Here is a 16,734-nt window from a genome sequence, read left to right as displayed (position 1 = left end):
ATAAGATCTCTCCACCATGCGCTCTTTTGTTACGAGAAATAAACGTCATTAAACCTTATCACTCTAAATTCCTTTTTTCGACAAGGTCAAAGTTCAAAAATTGCTCTTGGGTACCTAATAGCCGTCCCCCTGCTAATTCATTTATCAAAGAATTTTCCATCCACGACGCGGGGTGGATCGCTTATTCCGGCTTATTCCCCGGCTATTCGGTACCCGAGAGTAGATTGCTAAGGCAGCGTCGAAATAGATCTTATTGGAGTTTTTGATTTTTCTAAAAAAGCAGTGCATTGTGGGATTGTTTCGGGAGTATTACAATAGAAATCTCCTAGGAATTCCTCGAGGAATTCTATTGTAATACTCCCGAACCAATCCCACAATGCATCCCTTTTTTAGAAAAATCAAAAACTCCGATAAGATCTATTGTAACATTTTGGATAACAAAATAACGATAAGAAAATTTGGTTTAAGATATAATGAATAAATATTGTGCTGTTAAAGTGAAGTAATACAAAAATGCTTAAAAACATCCTCTGCTTTCATATTATTATAAGTTGAGTTTATCACATGCAGCTAAAATAATAAAATGACTCTAAAAGAACTATAGATACAAAGGGAAAACATCGCAGTGAAAAATATTTCCATAAAGGTATCTTTGAAGTAAGACAAACAGGGCTTAATTTCGACAAGACTTTGATTTTGACAGTAGTGAAAATACTGAAAAAATTCTAATTTTTCGCCAAATATCTTAAGAGAATTTAGAAGCGACAGAGAGAAAAAATGATGGAATAAAATTGTACAAATTTGTATGAACATAAAAAGATTGCGATCGATACCAAAAAAATAGTACAGCATAGAAGAATAAAAATTGAGGTCTTAAAGTACAAACAGAATTAAAATATTTCTTACAATTTCATATCAAAAAACCTACACAGAATTATTACAAAACACAATATATAGAGTAAAATTAGAAGAATAAAAATACAGAATAAAATTAAAGATCCGTTCATCTAGATTTTATCTGCAAGCAGGAGAACGATTTTGATTATTTCGCAAATGAGTAATTAATGGTCTTTTTTGGTTGATCAATTTTACACGGAAGTACACAAATCCGGACCGCAATATTGCCTAAAAATGTAATTTCGTAGGAAAGGAAACAAAAGCTGCTTTTTTAAGGTACCAACACTGGTTTAGACAAGATAAGAGTGCCATTTATTCGATATTACTTTCTAGTTCAGTCAAAAATTATACGATTTAACTATCTCTAGATACACTTGGATAAATATAGTTATCCAAGCTAAGGACATCACACTAAAGATAGCCATTAAAAACTAACTTTGTTAAAAATTATCTCCGGCTAAATACACATCAGTTACATAAGGAAGAAATATATACACTAAAATATAATACCTAGAGTAACATTTTTACTTATTCTAAATATATTTTTTTGATGAAATTTTTACTGGTACTGGAAGATAACAAACGTGGACAAAGCCTTTTGAGTTCGAATAGTCAATCCTTTTTCAACAATCAGTTTTAAAGCAAGAAGTTTAAAAAGGTTCAAATTTAGTGAGTGTTATATTAGAAAACTCAGAGAAAATAGTACTCGAGTAACTGTATTTTTTCAAATACGTTAACCAACCGAACCAGTAAAATTCCCATACAGTATAAAGTGAGTCGAAGCAAAGACTTTGCGTAATATTTGGGAACTTTCTTACGAAAATTAATCGTTTTTGTGTTTATATTTCAAGCACGGAGTACTGTAGGCTTACTTCCAAAAATCACACGCTCGTCGAGCATCAAATAATCAGATCACGTGATTGGTGCATAATATCCTCTCACTCAACACCAGACTCTTTCTCATATCGAATCCATAACAAATTGAATAACTGAGACAGCGATTATTTTCAAAACAAAGTGACTCGTTTCTTCAACTCTTCTTGTTTCCATTTGGGTTGTGAATAGAACTTATCACGTGTCATACGGAACACTTCGAAGAACTCGTTGTCCGTCAAATAAGTCTGTACAAGGAAAGTGAAGGGAATCTCATTATTGAAATTAAAAATTGTAAATCTTATTTTCTTGTCAAAATATATTTTTAGACGGTTTTAGAAAAAATTGTAAAACCTTATACTCTATTTGTCAAAATATAATTTCAGACGATTTCAGGAAACGCAGCAATGAGGCCTAAATTTAGAGCCACCAAAATATACTATCTTTCGCTAATTCGGGCTCAATAAAGAAAGTCTAATTTGTTCCAATTATAAAGAAATTCGAATCGTAGAAAGTATTTTAGCTCGGGATTAGCTCGTATTACAGAATGATTCGGATAACAGAAGCTCGAATTAGCGAGGGTCCACTATATAGTTTTACTACAAAAATTTCCCCTTTTGAGCCAAATAACTTGATATAAACACGATGGTCGATTTAAGTAAGGATCACTTTTCAGAGCAAGATAAGAATCACAGAGCTGTGGAAAATTGGCAAATATTTTCAAAAATCTTTACAAACTTAACAATTCGAAAGGTTTAAGAAATCGATGATTAAACATTTCAAAATTGAAATACCTCAAATAAACAAATTAGATCCCTCTTGGGTGCAGTACATAAAGTTAATACAGACCATTATTTCATTATTAGCAGTTGAAGAGTGTGTTAATTTTAAAAAGTGTTAGTGTTATTTGATTAATGTTTGTTAGTGCAAATTACAAGAACAGACAGTGTTAACCTAAGCAGTCTGTGCCACTAACTCGATCGGGAAGATTCTTGCGAAATGGGAAGAACCTTCCCGAACGGGAAGAACTTACTCTAATTTTTTCTACCCATTTGGGAAGATTCTTCCTCTTTGGAAAGTTGAAAATTGACTGAACCGCTTCTTCCCGATCTGGAAGTCCGTTTTTTAACTCTTACCCGTTTGGGTGTCAATTTCCCGTTCGAGTAGGTTCTACCTATTTCGGAAGAATCTTCCCGATCGAGTTAGTGTCACAGACTGCTAAGTATTCAACAAGTTTCTTCATTTAAAATAATCAAACAGACCCCCAAAAAGACACCAACAAACATACCTCCAGCTTATTTTTGTCGACATTATATGGTGTCTTAAAGCTACTAGTCTTTAACATCTCGTATGGGTAGGTCTAAACACAATATATTTCAAATTTGAAGCTATTTTTATTAGAGTTTATGTGTTGAGAATGAGTGACTGCATGATGAATGGATACGAGAATGGAAGAATGAATGAATGGATAGCAAGTTGATGTGCATGCTAGAGTGCAATTATGTGCAAATTATCAAGTGCGACTGCAACTATTTCAAAATTCTTTAAATAATTTTAATTGGTTTAGTGGTATTTAGTCTTTCAGTCCTTACATAGTCTACAAGGTTTACAAATGTTTAAATGATCTCATCTTGACATCTATTTAATATTCATACATTTTGAAAAAAAGTTTAAAAACGTTTTAAACGTATGAAAGTTATTGCTTTAAGAGTTACTGAGACAGTTAAAGCGCCGAGCAAATTTATCGCATTTGCAAAATTTAATGCTTTTTACTTTTAAGGCTTCAAAAGGTTAAATGGTAGGAAGTAGAAAAATTAGTTTTGAATTCGACTTTCCATACCAAAAAGTGGGGTGTTTTGAATTTGAAGAAATCCTCATTAAAAGATAATCTTCAAGCCTCTAAGGAAACGAAGTTAGTTTCCACAAGGCAAACACGTGATTGAAAAGACATGCAAGCCGGGGAAGGGGGTGGTTGTTGTAAACATAATGCTGGTCTCGGAAGAGTATATTTGGAAAATGAATACGCCAACGCCAACGGGTTGTTTAAAAGCGAACTAAATCATGCTGAACCATCTTTAAATTTCAATGGAAAAAGTATTGCTTCTTAAAAAACAAAAGTAAAAACAATAGAATAATTTCAAAAAAAACAACTGAAGACTTACATTTCCATTGGGATCAGCGTTTAATTTCCTTAGAATTTCTGGGTCTAAAAAGAAGGAAAAATAACATCATGAAGTATAATATTGCTTGCTATTCATTTATCAGTTGTAGCAATGGTTTCATTTCCACTTTTCAGAGCAAAAAAAGGTATACTAAAACAAGCCTTGTACTCAAACATTTCAAGAAATACAGGCTTTTGAAGTTCAAAATCCTGTCAATAAGAGTACGATTGACGTCAAATTTTTTCTAAAACGCATCAGAATTCACAGGATTTCAAAGTTTTTATCATATCTTTTTGTGTGTTTTAGTATAAGACTTGCTGTAGTATACTTCTTTGCTCAGAATTTCATGCTCTATTTGATGGTATCGATTTTTTTGTTTTAATTCAATTTTTCGCCAATTTTTGGGGTAAAATTTTGCTTACAACGTCAGCTTTTTGGCCATAAAAACTTTTCCCAGGCCTTATCCATGGGCCCCCTCTCCAAAAAGTTTCAAAATCCTATCTTATTTCAAACCAATCAAATGCGGTTGTGTCCCACGAAAGATGCTACGGATCATAAGGATTAGCCCCCTACTAAAAGAGGTGAAAAAGTCGGAAGCAAAGGAATTTAAGACATACCTAAATTTTCATGCCCGTTTGCAGATGGCTAAAACATAAAACAAAACCAATTAATAAAGCGTGAACCCGGGATGAACATTTTAATTGGTTCAAGTAACCAGTTTCAATTTCTCCTCATAAAACGTTAGGCTTCTGAAAAATGGGGTATAGTTAAACAATTTTAGTTTATTCATGATATGCACCACTACAATGTCTTCTGACATTACATCAAGGCCCCAACAGCTGATTGGTTACAAGTGATTATTGACGGGTCTTATGTCACTTGCAACCAACCAGCTGATGGGTCCGCAGTGTTGTCAGAAGGCATTGCAATGATGCATATGAATAAGAAAGAAATAAAAGAAAAGACTAACTCTTGCCAGTGAATTCTCTTTCATTTGTTTTCGTTGTTGCACTAAAGTAAAATAAAGGAAAAGGAGATAATGGTAATAGAATAGTCTTTCTTACTAGGGAACACAACCCTCTAGAGACAAAGCACTAAATTGACTCCGATTTTAATCGTACTCTCAAGGATTGAGAACAAAAGACAACGTAACACAGCCCTCTAAAGACAAAAATTGACTCCGGTTTTCACCGTACTCTCAAAAATTCAGTAGATAAGTCAACAAAACATTTTTCTTTTGTGTTGATTACAGTAAGACATTGAAAATACTTAAAAGGGGAAGAAATACATACATTTGTTGAAGCCAACGCCTTTTCTCAATGCTGCTCCTCTTAACCCATTCTAGAAAAAGAAGAAATGAATGTTTTCATTATTGTTAATTTATTTTACCCAGGTCAGGTTTAAACTATAAAGTTGAATATACGTCTGCATTCAGTAGTATGTCTGATTTTTAGACGGTAACTGATGACCTCTGTTCATCTCATCGCCGAACTCCTTGACACAAGGTTTAAAAAATCCAGTGGGGATGGTTTCGGAGTGCAATTTTCAAGCATTAAATTTCTAATAGGGGTGTAATCATAATCAATTTCCCAGTGGGACTGAAATTCAATGTTATTTTTCCAACGTGGACGAAATGTTTGCCAAATTTTCCAGTGGGGCTGGGGTCAAAACTGGTCTGTGACACAGGGGCGTTGATGTGGGTCTGCATTCAGCAGTATGTCCAATTTTTTAGACGGTAACTGATGGCCATCGCCAAACTCCTTGATTTTTATTCATCATAATGGAGAACGATAATGAGATTTCGACAAGAGCCGCAGAGGGTCGAATCAGTACATTAAACACCTTTTGAGCTTACATCACTCAAATTACTTTAGGTTTGAATTCAGTATTAATTGCAGAGGGAAAAGAAATAAAGTAGAATCTGGATGTCTCGGATTGTAACGATCACATAACGATACGAGGCCATTCTACAGTAAGGTAAAAATAAGTATTATGAACGATTGCAACTGATTTCTTACATCTCGTTCGTCGTAAGGTTCTTCACTGCTCGTCGTGCTTATCGTTCTCTATGAGAAAAAAACAATTTACACTTCCGAAACAAAACACCTGGGTCGAGATTTTATTCTTTTTGCAATAATGATTCTGACTAGACAAGGCCAAAGCTAGCGATTAAATTTGTAAACTCGAATGCGTCAGATAATTGCAATGGTTGAAATGGGAAAATTTCAATACTTAGTAAAGGACAGGGCTTGTTACGGGCTTGAGCTTTAAAGTTATGGGAATAGTGAATGAAACTTAACAATCCAAGATTAAAATCCATATCAGCCTGTTTTGCAAAATCTCATATACAGTGGAGTCTCCATAACTCGAACACGCACGGGTAACACAAATCTGTTCGAGTTAAGGAAATTTCGAGTTATGGAGTAAGGTTTATAAGGCATTGTAAACAGAACGCACCATAAAACTTGTTCGAATTAAGGAGACATTTCGAATTAAGGAGGCTCAACTGTATATCATACAACGGAAAAGGTCGAAGAAAAGATGTTTAAAAGTTAATGTAATTTCCACATACCGTGCTGCTACTGACGATACGAGTTTGGTGTGTTGTCTTAGTGATTTGGTAAGTGCCTCCTCCTGATGACGCTAAGATAAAATAATCAATCAATCAATCAATTAATCAATCAATCAATCAATCAATCAATCAATCAATCAATCAATCAATCAATCAATCAATCAATCAATCAATCAATCAATCAATCAAGTCACTCAATCAAAATCAATCAATCTCAATCACTAATTCCTGATGGAATTGCATGTCTTCTGACATTACATCACGGACCCAAAAGCTGATTGGTTAAAAGTGACGTAAAGTCAATCAATACGTCACTTTCAACCAATCAGCTGTTGGGTCCGTGGATGACATTGTAATGGTGCATATCATGAATCAGGTTTAAATAGATACAGTATATATTTGGAGCAAAACCCACATATTGTATGGACTGAGCTAGAAAGCTGATTGTTAAATAATAAGGCTTTAAAATGGTGGAATTTAGATTAGTAGAAAAGGGTTTAAACAAATTACTGATAAAAATTAACATTTTTAGTATCTCATTAGTATCCTTACTTGAAGCCCTTGCGGCTGCAGATTCGACAAAAGACAAAGGTCGTGATTTTCTTGCTGAGTAAGCATTGCTGGATGGTTTAGTAGTTGGTTTATGAATTACTGGCACAGGTTTTTGTTGAGCTGGTGTTGGTACTGCAAAGGATTTTAGTGATATTAATTTGAGAAATTTATTAAAAATCAATCTGAGCTAAATGGTCTGTTATTCGTTATAAATAAAAGAGGTATTCACTATTTTTGTTAATAAATTTACTTGTTCACAAAAATTTATTACGTTAATGCTTGTTGAATTGTCAAAGTATGTTTGTCATCTGGCGTCCATTGTGGAAGTCGTTAATATTTTATTTCTCAGGTTATCTGTTTAAATGTTTATTGTAGGACTCACACAGTATGTACCAATTTCGTTACACAATCAGAAAATTCATTGTCATAAAAATCTCTTCAAATTGTAATACCTTAAGGGGATTAATTTTCGCGGGGATTATATTTTGCGAATTTTGCGAGTTTTTCCGAAATTCGCGAAAATTTTAAAAGCCTTTGGATTCGCGAAATTCGCAAAATATAATCCTCGCGAAAAATTTAAAATCATGATTTTTGCCTGAACCCCTAGGAAAATGAAAGAAATTCGGCCAAAAAGGGGCTGATTCGCGAAATTTTATCCTCGCGAAAATTTAGAATTCCCGTCTTCGCGAAAATAAGTCCCGCGAAAATTAAATTATTTCGCGAAAAAATTGTCTCGCCGAAATAAGTTCCCGCGAAAATTAATCCCCTTAAGGTAAATTGTTTATTTGGTCTCAAACAATATATTTTCATATGTAGTTGTTTTTATTGCTGGCTAAGCTATTTGTTAGGGTTTATGTGTATGTTCACCTCGATTTATTAATTATTTTATTAGTGTCATTCAATTAGAGTTTAGTAGTTCGTGTAATGAGCTGTTAGATGTGTTACAATTTAAACGAAATAAAAGCATTGTATTCAACTTCACTTACGTTCGTTCTTCTTCTCCTAGAAAGGTAAAAAACGAAAAAAAGAATTAATACGAGCTTGCAGAGGTTTTCCAAACTTTCATAAATTATTTTTTCTCTCGATACATTTCCACGTTTCTGCCAAATTCTAGACCGCTGGCATCTAAAACAGATACTACCTTCCGGAGGAGTTTGCAATTTAGATTACTTCTATGGGATAAAATTTCGCGGGGATTAAATTTCGCGGATTTCGCGGATTTGGCGAAAATCCGCGAAATTAAGTCCCAATGGAAATTTGGAAGGGCCTCATCCGCGAAATATTTCTAAACAAAACTCAAAAAATGTCAAATGAATACTATTTGAATGGTTTCTTGCATCAAAGAGGCGCAAATAATGTGTTTTTCAACAACCAATATGCATGATTGACAGTAAAATCGTGAAAATATTGCCACCTAATAGTGCCACCCGCGAAATTAAGTCCCCGCGAAATTTTTGAATTTCGTGGATAGGCCCAACCGCGAAATTTAATCCCCGCGAAAGTTTATCCCATTAAAGTAGCCGAATTCGAAAGAGCTTTTCCCCATATTTAAGAAGTAGATACACCAGGATAAACGATGTACTTTTAAAGAAAAATTAAAAGAGATTAAAGCTTTACCACTGCAGTCGAAGATTGTGCATATTTCTGTTTCCATGCAGTGCTGCTAGACCTTGATGGCGGTGGTGGGACGGGCGGAGGGGCGTCCTCTTCGTCGCTAGCATCTTTAGGTGGTTTGTTATTATTATTGTTCACTGCTACTATTTGTGGTGGTTTGATTGAGCGGAAACCAGGCGGTTTATGATAACCATTAGTTGTAGTATTATTTGATGCAGGTGGTTTCCACGTGTGAGCACTTGGTGATTCTGGCGGCTCTATTGACGAGTCATTGTTGTAGCCGTTCGGACTGTAGGGACCTGGTTTAAGACTTTCCGGCGTCTGATGAGTTTGTATCCTTAGATGAGGGGAGGTTGGTCCGTTACGAGCAGCTTTCTCTGCTGCTTCGGTCTCGCGTTGGAATTCTTCGCTACACGATGGATGCCAGATTTCAGAACCTTGTAAATACATTTCTTCTCCTTCTCCGAACATATCTCCGCACTTGGCGCACCTTGAACAATGTGGATGGTAGTGCTTCTCACCTGCCTAATGGTGACAAAAGAAAATGGTATGAATTTTTTCCAACGGGTCAGAAGTTTTTAATAGCATTTCAGCTTCCCACTATTTAAAAAAGTAATTGGTTTTTACATCGTAATAGCAGGACAAGGTCACAAAAACATTACAGTCTCATTTTATCTAGCAATTCGTTAAAGTTTATGCTTGCGAAAAATATTTCTTGCTCAAATTCGAAAAAGCAATAATTATCACTGATATTGCACCTCGCGAAAGTTTGTAATTATCTATCTAACAAACCTGTAGAACTTTCCCAGTGATGTAACCTCCGCATCCTGCACAAGTGACACCAAACTCTGACTGATAATCTTGTTCACAGTAAGGTACACCATCCCTGAAAAAAGAATCAACCCAACATTTTGATTAAAACAGGCTTACAACTCAGCTGAGGTTTTCAAATCAAATTTTTCAGCATTTTTCAAGGATTATAAAATGACTTAAAATTAACTGCAGGTCACTTTTTAAAAACTAGTGCGTACAAGGGATTATTTGAGACAACGTTCTTACTAAAGATGGTTTCATTTTAACTGACTTTAGTCAAAACCAAAACGTTCCATCCAAGGGTTTTTTTTGGCATTGAAAGCTCTCTGTGAGTTATATCAAACTTCAGTGGTTGTATATTAAAAATAACACTAACCTTCCCATATATTCTCCAGCTAGTAAACAGCCGCATTTGTGACAAGTGAAACACCATAAATGCCATTGTTTATCTAGAGCTAATAGCGCTTGACCACTCTTTATATCATTACCACATCCAGCACAGCCTGAAAACATTTGATGAAAATTAAAAAAACCAATCCTAAACATGCCTAAACTATCACATATCTAATTATATGACTGATTTTATTTAGGTTGCGTGCCCTTATCCTTCGGCGGGGTATTATTTCGTAATACCCCGCTTGATTTGTAATACCCCGCTCCCGCCTAAATATTTTTGATCAAAACCATTTTCTCCTAACATAATTTCACGCGAAATGAACGTTCGAATTTCCAAAACATTCGAATATTTTTGGCATTATTCGATCACAAAAAGTAAACAGTGTTCGATACAAAAATAGTAAAGCTGTCTGGTCAAAGGAGGAAAAGTACAAGAACAAAGTACAAAGAAGAATTTGTTGAATTTTGTCAAGCTGTTGGATGATGTTGTTCTTTTATTATGGCAAAATTCTAAAAACAAAAACGCGAACATTTAGATAAATGCTTTTCAGAAATGGGCGGAGAGAGTTTCGTGGACTTGAGGAGATAGAATGGGAGAGCATATCCGAATACGAACCATATAGCTAATTTGAACACTTCATTTGTGACCATTTTGTGTGGAGATACGAAAGAAAGAATAATGGCACTGATTATGAACTTGGATACTTGCTGATAATAATACAGGCGTCTTTGCAAAGGAGCCGAAAATACAATTTTTATGAAGAATCCTCGTTCCAATAATATTGTTGTATAATGGATTATTTTTGATTATTGGTTTTGTTGTTTGACATTATATTTATGAAATTTCTGCAACAATTTGAAAGTGATATGGAATAATTTGTGTTTTGGAGCAGCAATACATCATCTTTCTATAGTAAAACGTCATAAATTTTCTGACTCACTTCTGGAATCCCCATTTCGGATAAGCTCTTTAAAAAATAATAAAATCAGTCATATAATTAACCAGGAATGATATGACATTTCGTGAAATTAGGATTAATACCCCTCGTATCATTTTGAAATAGTTTGAAATAGCCCTCACTTCGTTCGAGCTATTTCGAGCTATTTCAAACTATTTCAAAATGAAACTCGGGGTATTAATCCCTAATTTCCCTCAATGTCATATCATTACTATTACTTATTATGTCAGACAGTGTCAAATAAACCTGAAAATTTTAAATGTCGAATTAAATTTCTTTCCAATATTAACCCAGTTTGCTCAAACGATAACTAAAAATGATAGACATTTTCTATGAAAACGACTGAGCCAAAACTCACAATACTCACAGTTTTCAATATCGTCATTCTTTGCATTTTTATTATTATTATCTGTGATATCGACCGATTCTTTTGGTGGTGTACTGGACTGGACATGATGCTCATATGAAGGCGGACCGCGCCGCTCTATCTCTTCACTTGGCACCTGTTGTTTCTTGGGTGACGCTAAATTGTCACATGTCTCGCAAAGAAAGTCTTCACCATCGTATATAATATTTGCACCTTCTGGAAACACTTTCCTAAATGTGAAACAATGACAAATCTCACAAAAAAGCGTATCTTATTGTGCCTCACATAGAAAATGTAAGACAATCATATTGAAGTCCATAAGTGTACAGTCTTTTACTACCATGTGAAAACCATGACAGTATAACTAATAAGTATTATTATGCATATGGAACAGTTACCTCTAACTAAAATTCAATCAAGATTTTTAAGTAGAGAGGGTTACCTTAAAATTAGTTCATTACAGGGCTTGAAATAACATTGTCCGACCCAAATAGCTTCTAGTCTGACGCAAAAATCATAATTTTCAAACTAAAGTAACCCTGATTGAACATTTATTCCGACCCAAGTCGTTATTTTGAGCCTTGTCATTTAACATTTTATTACACATTGATGCTACTAAAAAGTCAGGATTAATAAACAGTAGTTGACATACCCGCATCTGTGACAACCGAAACATTCTGGATGGAAGGTTGAATTCATTGCTGTTATTACATTTCCCTCAACAAACTTGTGGCATCCATCGCATTGGGTGCCAACAAGTTGATGGTAATCTTTATTGCAGAAGAATTCTCCATCTACTTCAAAGTAGCCTGTGTTCACCAGATCTTCGTTACATTCTGATAAGGAAACAATTCAAAGAGAAAGTTCACAACACACACATATCAACATTTTTTCGAAACAATTTCTCCATCTACAGTATATTAAATGTTTATTTCAAGTTGACGAACAGCAACAAATGCTAATAAAAGTCAATGCTACTTTAAAAATTTTCTAATATAAATAATTTTCTGATGTCATGATTTTTAAAACAGTAGAAAAAATCTTCATTTTTTTCATTGTCATTTTTTTCATCGTCATTTTTTTCACCGTCATTCTTCTTAACTTCATTTTTCAATTTTTTAAAAATCTTTTATCCTTTAGGTTATTCTCCTTGGAAATATCTTTCCAATGGTGTATAACTTTCTAACATAATATGAATATGTGCTGAGAAAAGATATAAAAACGCATCCACACAGATCCACATACTTTTGAGAAAGACTTCAGTGCTCCCGATACATGACATCACTATTGAGTAGTACACTTAAAAGCTCAAATCAAAGATTTTGCTTTGTCGGGATTGAGAAACTTGTTCCAGGGTATGTAAATATCAGTGAGTACAACTTACTTTTACAAGTGAAGCAGTATTGATGATAGAAGTTGCCACTCAACTCAACAACATCCCCATAGCACGAGTCTTGACATCGATTGCAAAATACATCTTGTTGAACTAGAAAATTTGACGTCAACATAAAATTAATCCCAAACTCATTATAAAGGTTAGTTAAAATAAAAGCTTTCTCTGCTCTGGCTGGCAAAAACTGTAAACAAAAGACCTGAAGATGGAGTTATTAAAAACAATGAGGCTCATGTCTGCACCACAAGCATATATGTCAATCTTAATTATAAATAAATAGAGCAAGAGACTCAGGCAATAATCTAGAAAGGCAGGGCAGCGTCCAGTAGTGGTAAAAAAAGGCACTTTTTCCATCAAAAAGGCTGTTTTTACCAAGAATTTTAGTGAACTCGGGTTAAGGGCTGCGTTCGATAACCGGACGCTAAAAGGGCATGAAAAATGGCCTGAGGCTTTCATGGATTTCAACGTCCTTAATACAAATGTGACACACAGGGGATGTGGGTGTACAACGGGACAAAAGGTCCATTTGCAAACGTGACACTTGGTAACTATGAATTAGTAGGTCCACTGTCCGTCAAGGAAAACTCAATAGAGAGGCAGTAATATTTTACTACAATCAGGGTATAAACATTGCTTACAGAATGCAAGATTCAAGGAGAAAACAGCCAATTTATGTACATAATTTGATCATATCTTTTTAAATGCACAGACAAAATATTTTTTCTGTAGATCAGATTCTTTTAATAAAGACAAGCGTTCTTCTTGTGTGATTTTTTTATAGTCAATGATTGTTTATCTTTGTCGACAAGCACTGTATGTACCCGTCGTAAGCCTACAATGAAAACTACCACAATTGCATATACATACTGAAATTGAGGGAATTCCTTGACTGAATGTACACCTGGTTTAGTTTTGTTTTCAAATGGTTTTTGCTGGAATACAGACTAGAAATTGAGTCATATGTAAACGATCTTACAATTGTTTTGTATTGCCTTATGTCTGCCGAAATGCCAATAATTGCCGTTTTTATCTTCAAACCCCCAACGTCAGCCCTTTTTTCACAACTTCTAGTTCTTCAATACCACTAAAGAATTTTTTTGGGAATACCCTTTCCTGTTTCATTTAACAGAGATATTTATTTGTGGCAATTTTCACGATGGTATAATGTCTTCTTTTGAAATTCTAATCAACAAACGTTTTTATGCTTAGGTGACATCACCATCGATCCTGACTTGACAATGGAGAACCAAATTTGGCAATGCATAATTATTACAAGCGGTTGAGAAAGTTTGTGTGACGCAAAAATTGCGCGATCAACAAAGCGCTAGAAAAACGCCCACTGAAAATTGAAACTTGGAATTTATTGAATATTTCACTAATGAAGTATATATCAATTTTTTTGTTTTTGTAATTATTATAAATTCATAATTTTTCAATACTATTTTTTGAAAGTCAAAGGACAATTATATAAAGTGAATTTAAGCTGATTGGGTGGGGACGGGCGTTTTGCACTTTCCGAGAACGGAAATTAAACGAGAGTAAAAGACGGGGGCGTCTTAGTATGTATTTAATATTAATTCATTATTTTCTTATTTTTATTTTTCGCAAATGAAAAAATGAATTTTTGATTTTTGAATTAGGGAAATATAATATATTATATTTGATTGTCAATGTCAAAAGATATTTCTTTACTTTACAAATAATCTGCTGTGTTCCTTTGCCACTTACCCCCGGATTGTTTAACTAGGCACTAAGGTCTCGTAAATAAAAACATGTGTATATGTTGAAGCCGACTGTGGACTGACTGAAATTGCAATTACATAAATTATTATGGAAGTGAACGCTTTAGACGAAAGTTTGGGAAATCAAAAAGACAACTTTTGCGAGAATGTTGAGTTTTGTTTATATGGCAGTTTTCGATGGACTGTTAATATGTTTTGTCGAACTTAATCATATACTCACAATTTTAGCGACTTTTGAAAAGTTCGATTAAAGAATTTAATTGAACTTTTGTTGTTCGATTAAGTTCGACAAAGTTTGATTAGTTCGGTAATCGAACTGTTCGATTAACTACGTCTGGACGAAGCTGATTTGCAACATCGCAAATCAAATATTTTTCCTCCGATAGCGATAGGAAGGGTGCATATTTCTTTGTAGCAAAAAGGTTTCTCCAGGCCTAACTTCTGATGAAATTCAACTCAAGCAAATTTTAGATTCATGTAGAGTAAACCCTGCTGGTAGTGACATGCTTTTAATAACCATTAATCATCATATATTATATATCAACACAGCCAGTATGGACTTTAAAAACTCGCATATGAAGATTACGGGATTTTGAGTACGGGCTGATTTTACTTTCGTTTTGAGTGGTTTCATTTTCGATTTCAAGTCAACATCTTAGCAACGGGGTGCTTGCCCATAGTTACAGGGGTTTTGGTAAAAAACTAAACATAGAAAATTTTCCAAATCCCCCATTTTGATTAATGCAATGAAAAAATGAAACTTTTCTATGTTTCACTTTTTTGCACCTATTCTTCAAAATGAAAATATATATTTAAGATTTTAAGTTCTTCCAGGTTCTTCTTTTATTCAATGATTTTTACGGCACTTTGTTGACAATCTAACTCTTGCATCAAAGTCCTGCTTTCTTCAGTAAATTGAAGATGATAAAAAACCTAAGCCACGGATCACGGATTGAAACAAATATTATGAAGGGTGGGATTTTACAGCCGCCCGTCGTGCAAGGTACTGAAAGGCCACGGGTGCCAAAAAGAAGGGCCGTTTCAAATGTGGCAACCTCATTGGTGCAAATTTGATAAACAGCTGCAAAGGAGCGCTGGGAAGCAATCAGTAGAAGAGACCACTTTCGTTTTTGTTGCAGATTTCTATAAAAACTTCTCTCAGGGATTACTTGTCAATGTACATGTATGTATGTGTTGTGTCAACTTGTCAGCATTGTACATTTGGTTCAATTGGTTCAGTGTATCAAATTTCTCAGTTTAGTTGACACTTATTTATTTTCATTGCGTCACAGGGAAAGGTTTGTTTTTATTTTACTTTGTATCCTTGAAAGACTCCATCGGATTAGGACCCTGCCGACGCACCGGACTGTCCGGTGTATTTGTCCGGTGGCAAAAAGTATCCTTTCGCTACACCGGACGTACGACACAATAAGTCCGGTGTCAGTCCAGTGTTGCATACAGGGAATTTTGGACGCCGGACATTTATGAAACAAAAAATTAAGAAACACCGGACGCACTGGACTGGTCATGTTTGGTGTTTTGATTGTCCAGTGGAAAAAAATATTCTTCTCCTACACAGGACATCTGACTTTTTTAAGTCCGGTGTAGAGATTGTCGGGTGGTAAAAAAAATTCTCATTTCACACCGGACTTTGGCGTGTCTGGTGTTTGTTAAGTCCGGTGCGTCGGCAGGGTCCTATTGGATTTAGGCAGGGCTGTCGGATTTAGGACCACTCACGGTAGGAAAAGATAAAAGAGGCAAGACTAGCCTAGTTTCTAATCCTGATATAGGAGTTTAAGTTCAGACTGACAGCTGTTTTGCCTTGCTTTATCGAATGATTTTATTTGCGATTAGCTTTTCAAATTAATAGATCCAGACGGTAATAATCAAACGTTTGATTGTGATTGAAGTAATCAATAAAATAATGATCGATAATAATAATCGAAGGTGGCGGTGTCGAAAGTTGGTCTAATGCTGACAGCCCTTTTCTTCTAATTTCGTATATAGCTAAGAAGCTTGATATTTAAATTCAAGAATTCTATAGACCAGACAAAAATGCCACATTTCTATTATTAGAAGTAATATAATTTAAAGTTGTTAAAAGAAAAATGAATATTCAAAGATGAGAAAAAAGAAAAGGTCCCACTTACCCATAATTTCAATCACTGATTTTTCAACTCAAATTCATCTAGCTAGAAGAAATCACAGCAACTTCCTAAATACTAGAGAAGGAATCCCAGAATATTGATAAAACAAACAGAGGGAGTTTAAAAAATTATCCAAAACGATTATTAACATCCAACGATGTCTCATCCACTATTTTTATGTATCCTAATGTACTACATAGTATATTTTAAAAACATTCCATTTTATTATGTGCATGACAAAGAAGAG

At 34.6% G+C, this 16,734-nt stretch overlaps 1 protein-coding gene across 3 annotated transcripts; it reads right to left on the bottom strand.

The window, feature by feature from the left end:
• Positions 1–457: 457 nt before the first annotated feature.
• On the bottom strand, positions 458–16,695 carry LOC136820472 (actin-binding LIM protein 2-like). 3 transcript variants are annotated; one of them, XM_067076652.1, is made up of 17 exons: positions 16,491–16,695; positions 12,590–12,691; positions 11,858–12,041; positions 11,206–11,435; positions 9,860–9,986; positions 9,463–9,556; positions 8,674–9,195; positions 8,043–8,058; positions 7,057–7,188; positions 6,505–6,575; positions 5,951–5,998; positions 5,225–5,273; positions 4,903–4,943; positions 4,550–4,577; positions 3,933–3,976; positions 3,059–3,130; positions 458–2,018 (listed from the first exon to the last, which is right to left on the bottom strand). In XM_067076652.1, exons 1-17 carry the CDS (start codon positions 16,492–16,494, stop codon positions 1,905–1,907), a joined length of 1,878 nt encoding a protein of 625 aa, XP_066932753.1. In that variant the 5' UTR covers positions 16,495–16,695; the 3' UTR covers positions 458–1,904. The 3 variants fall into 3 exon arrangements, with proteins under 3 accessions (XP_066932753.1, XP_066932754.1, XP_066932755.1); XM_067076653.1 differs by lacking the exon at positions 3,059–3,130 and having other exon boundaries at positions 16,491–16,694; XM_067076654.1 differs by lacking the exon at positions 7,057–7,188 and having other exon boundaries at positions 16,491–16,694.
• Positions 16,696–16,734: the final 39 nt, after the last annotated feature.

The sequence above is a fragment of the Clytia hemisphaerica genome, unplaced genomic scaffold, assembly GCF_902728285.1.
Source record: "Clytia hemisphaerica strain Z4C2 unplaced genomic scaffold, Clytia hemisphaerica genome assembly, whole genome shotgun sequence".
Classification (NCBI taxonomy): domain Eukaryota; kingdom Metazoa; phylum Cnidaria; class Hydrozoa; order Leptothecata; family Clytiidae; genus Clytia; species Clytia hemisphaerica.
This window is presented reverse-complemented; position numbering and strand designations above follow the sequence as displayed.

Excerpts from the sequence above, each read along its gene's own strand:
- LOC136820472 (XM_067076652.1), bottom strand. Across the intron at positions 9,557-9,859 it reads GCTGGAGAATATATGGGAAG|GGATGGTGTACCTTACTGTG; the intron begins GTTAGTGTTATT and ends TTCTTTTTTCAG. Across the intron at positions 4,578-4,902 it reads AAGAGAATTCACTGGCAAGA|CCATCTGCAAACGGGCATGA; the intron begins GTTAGTCTTTTC and ends TTTATGTTTTAG.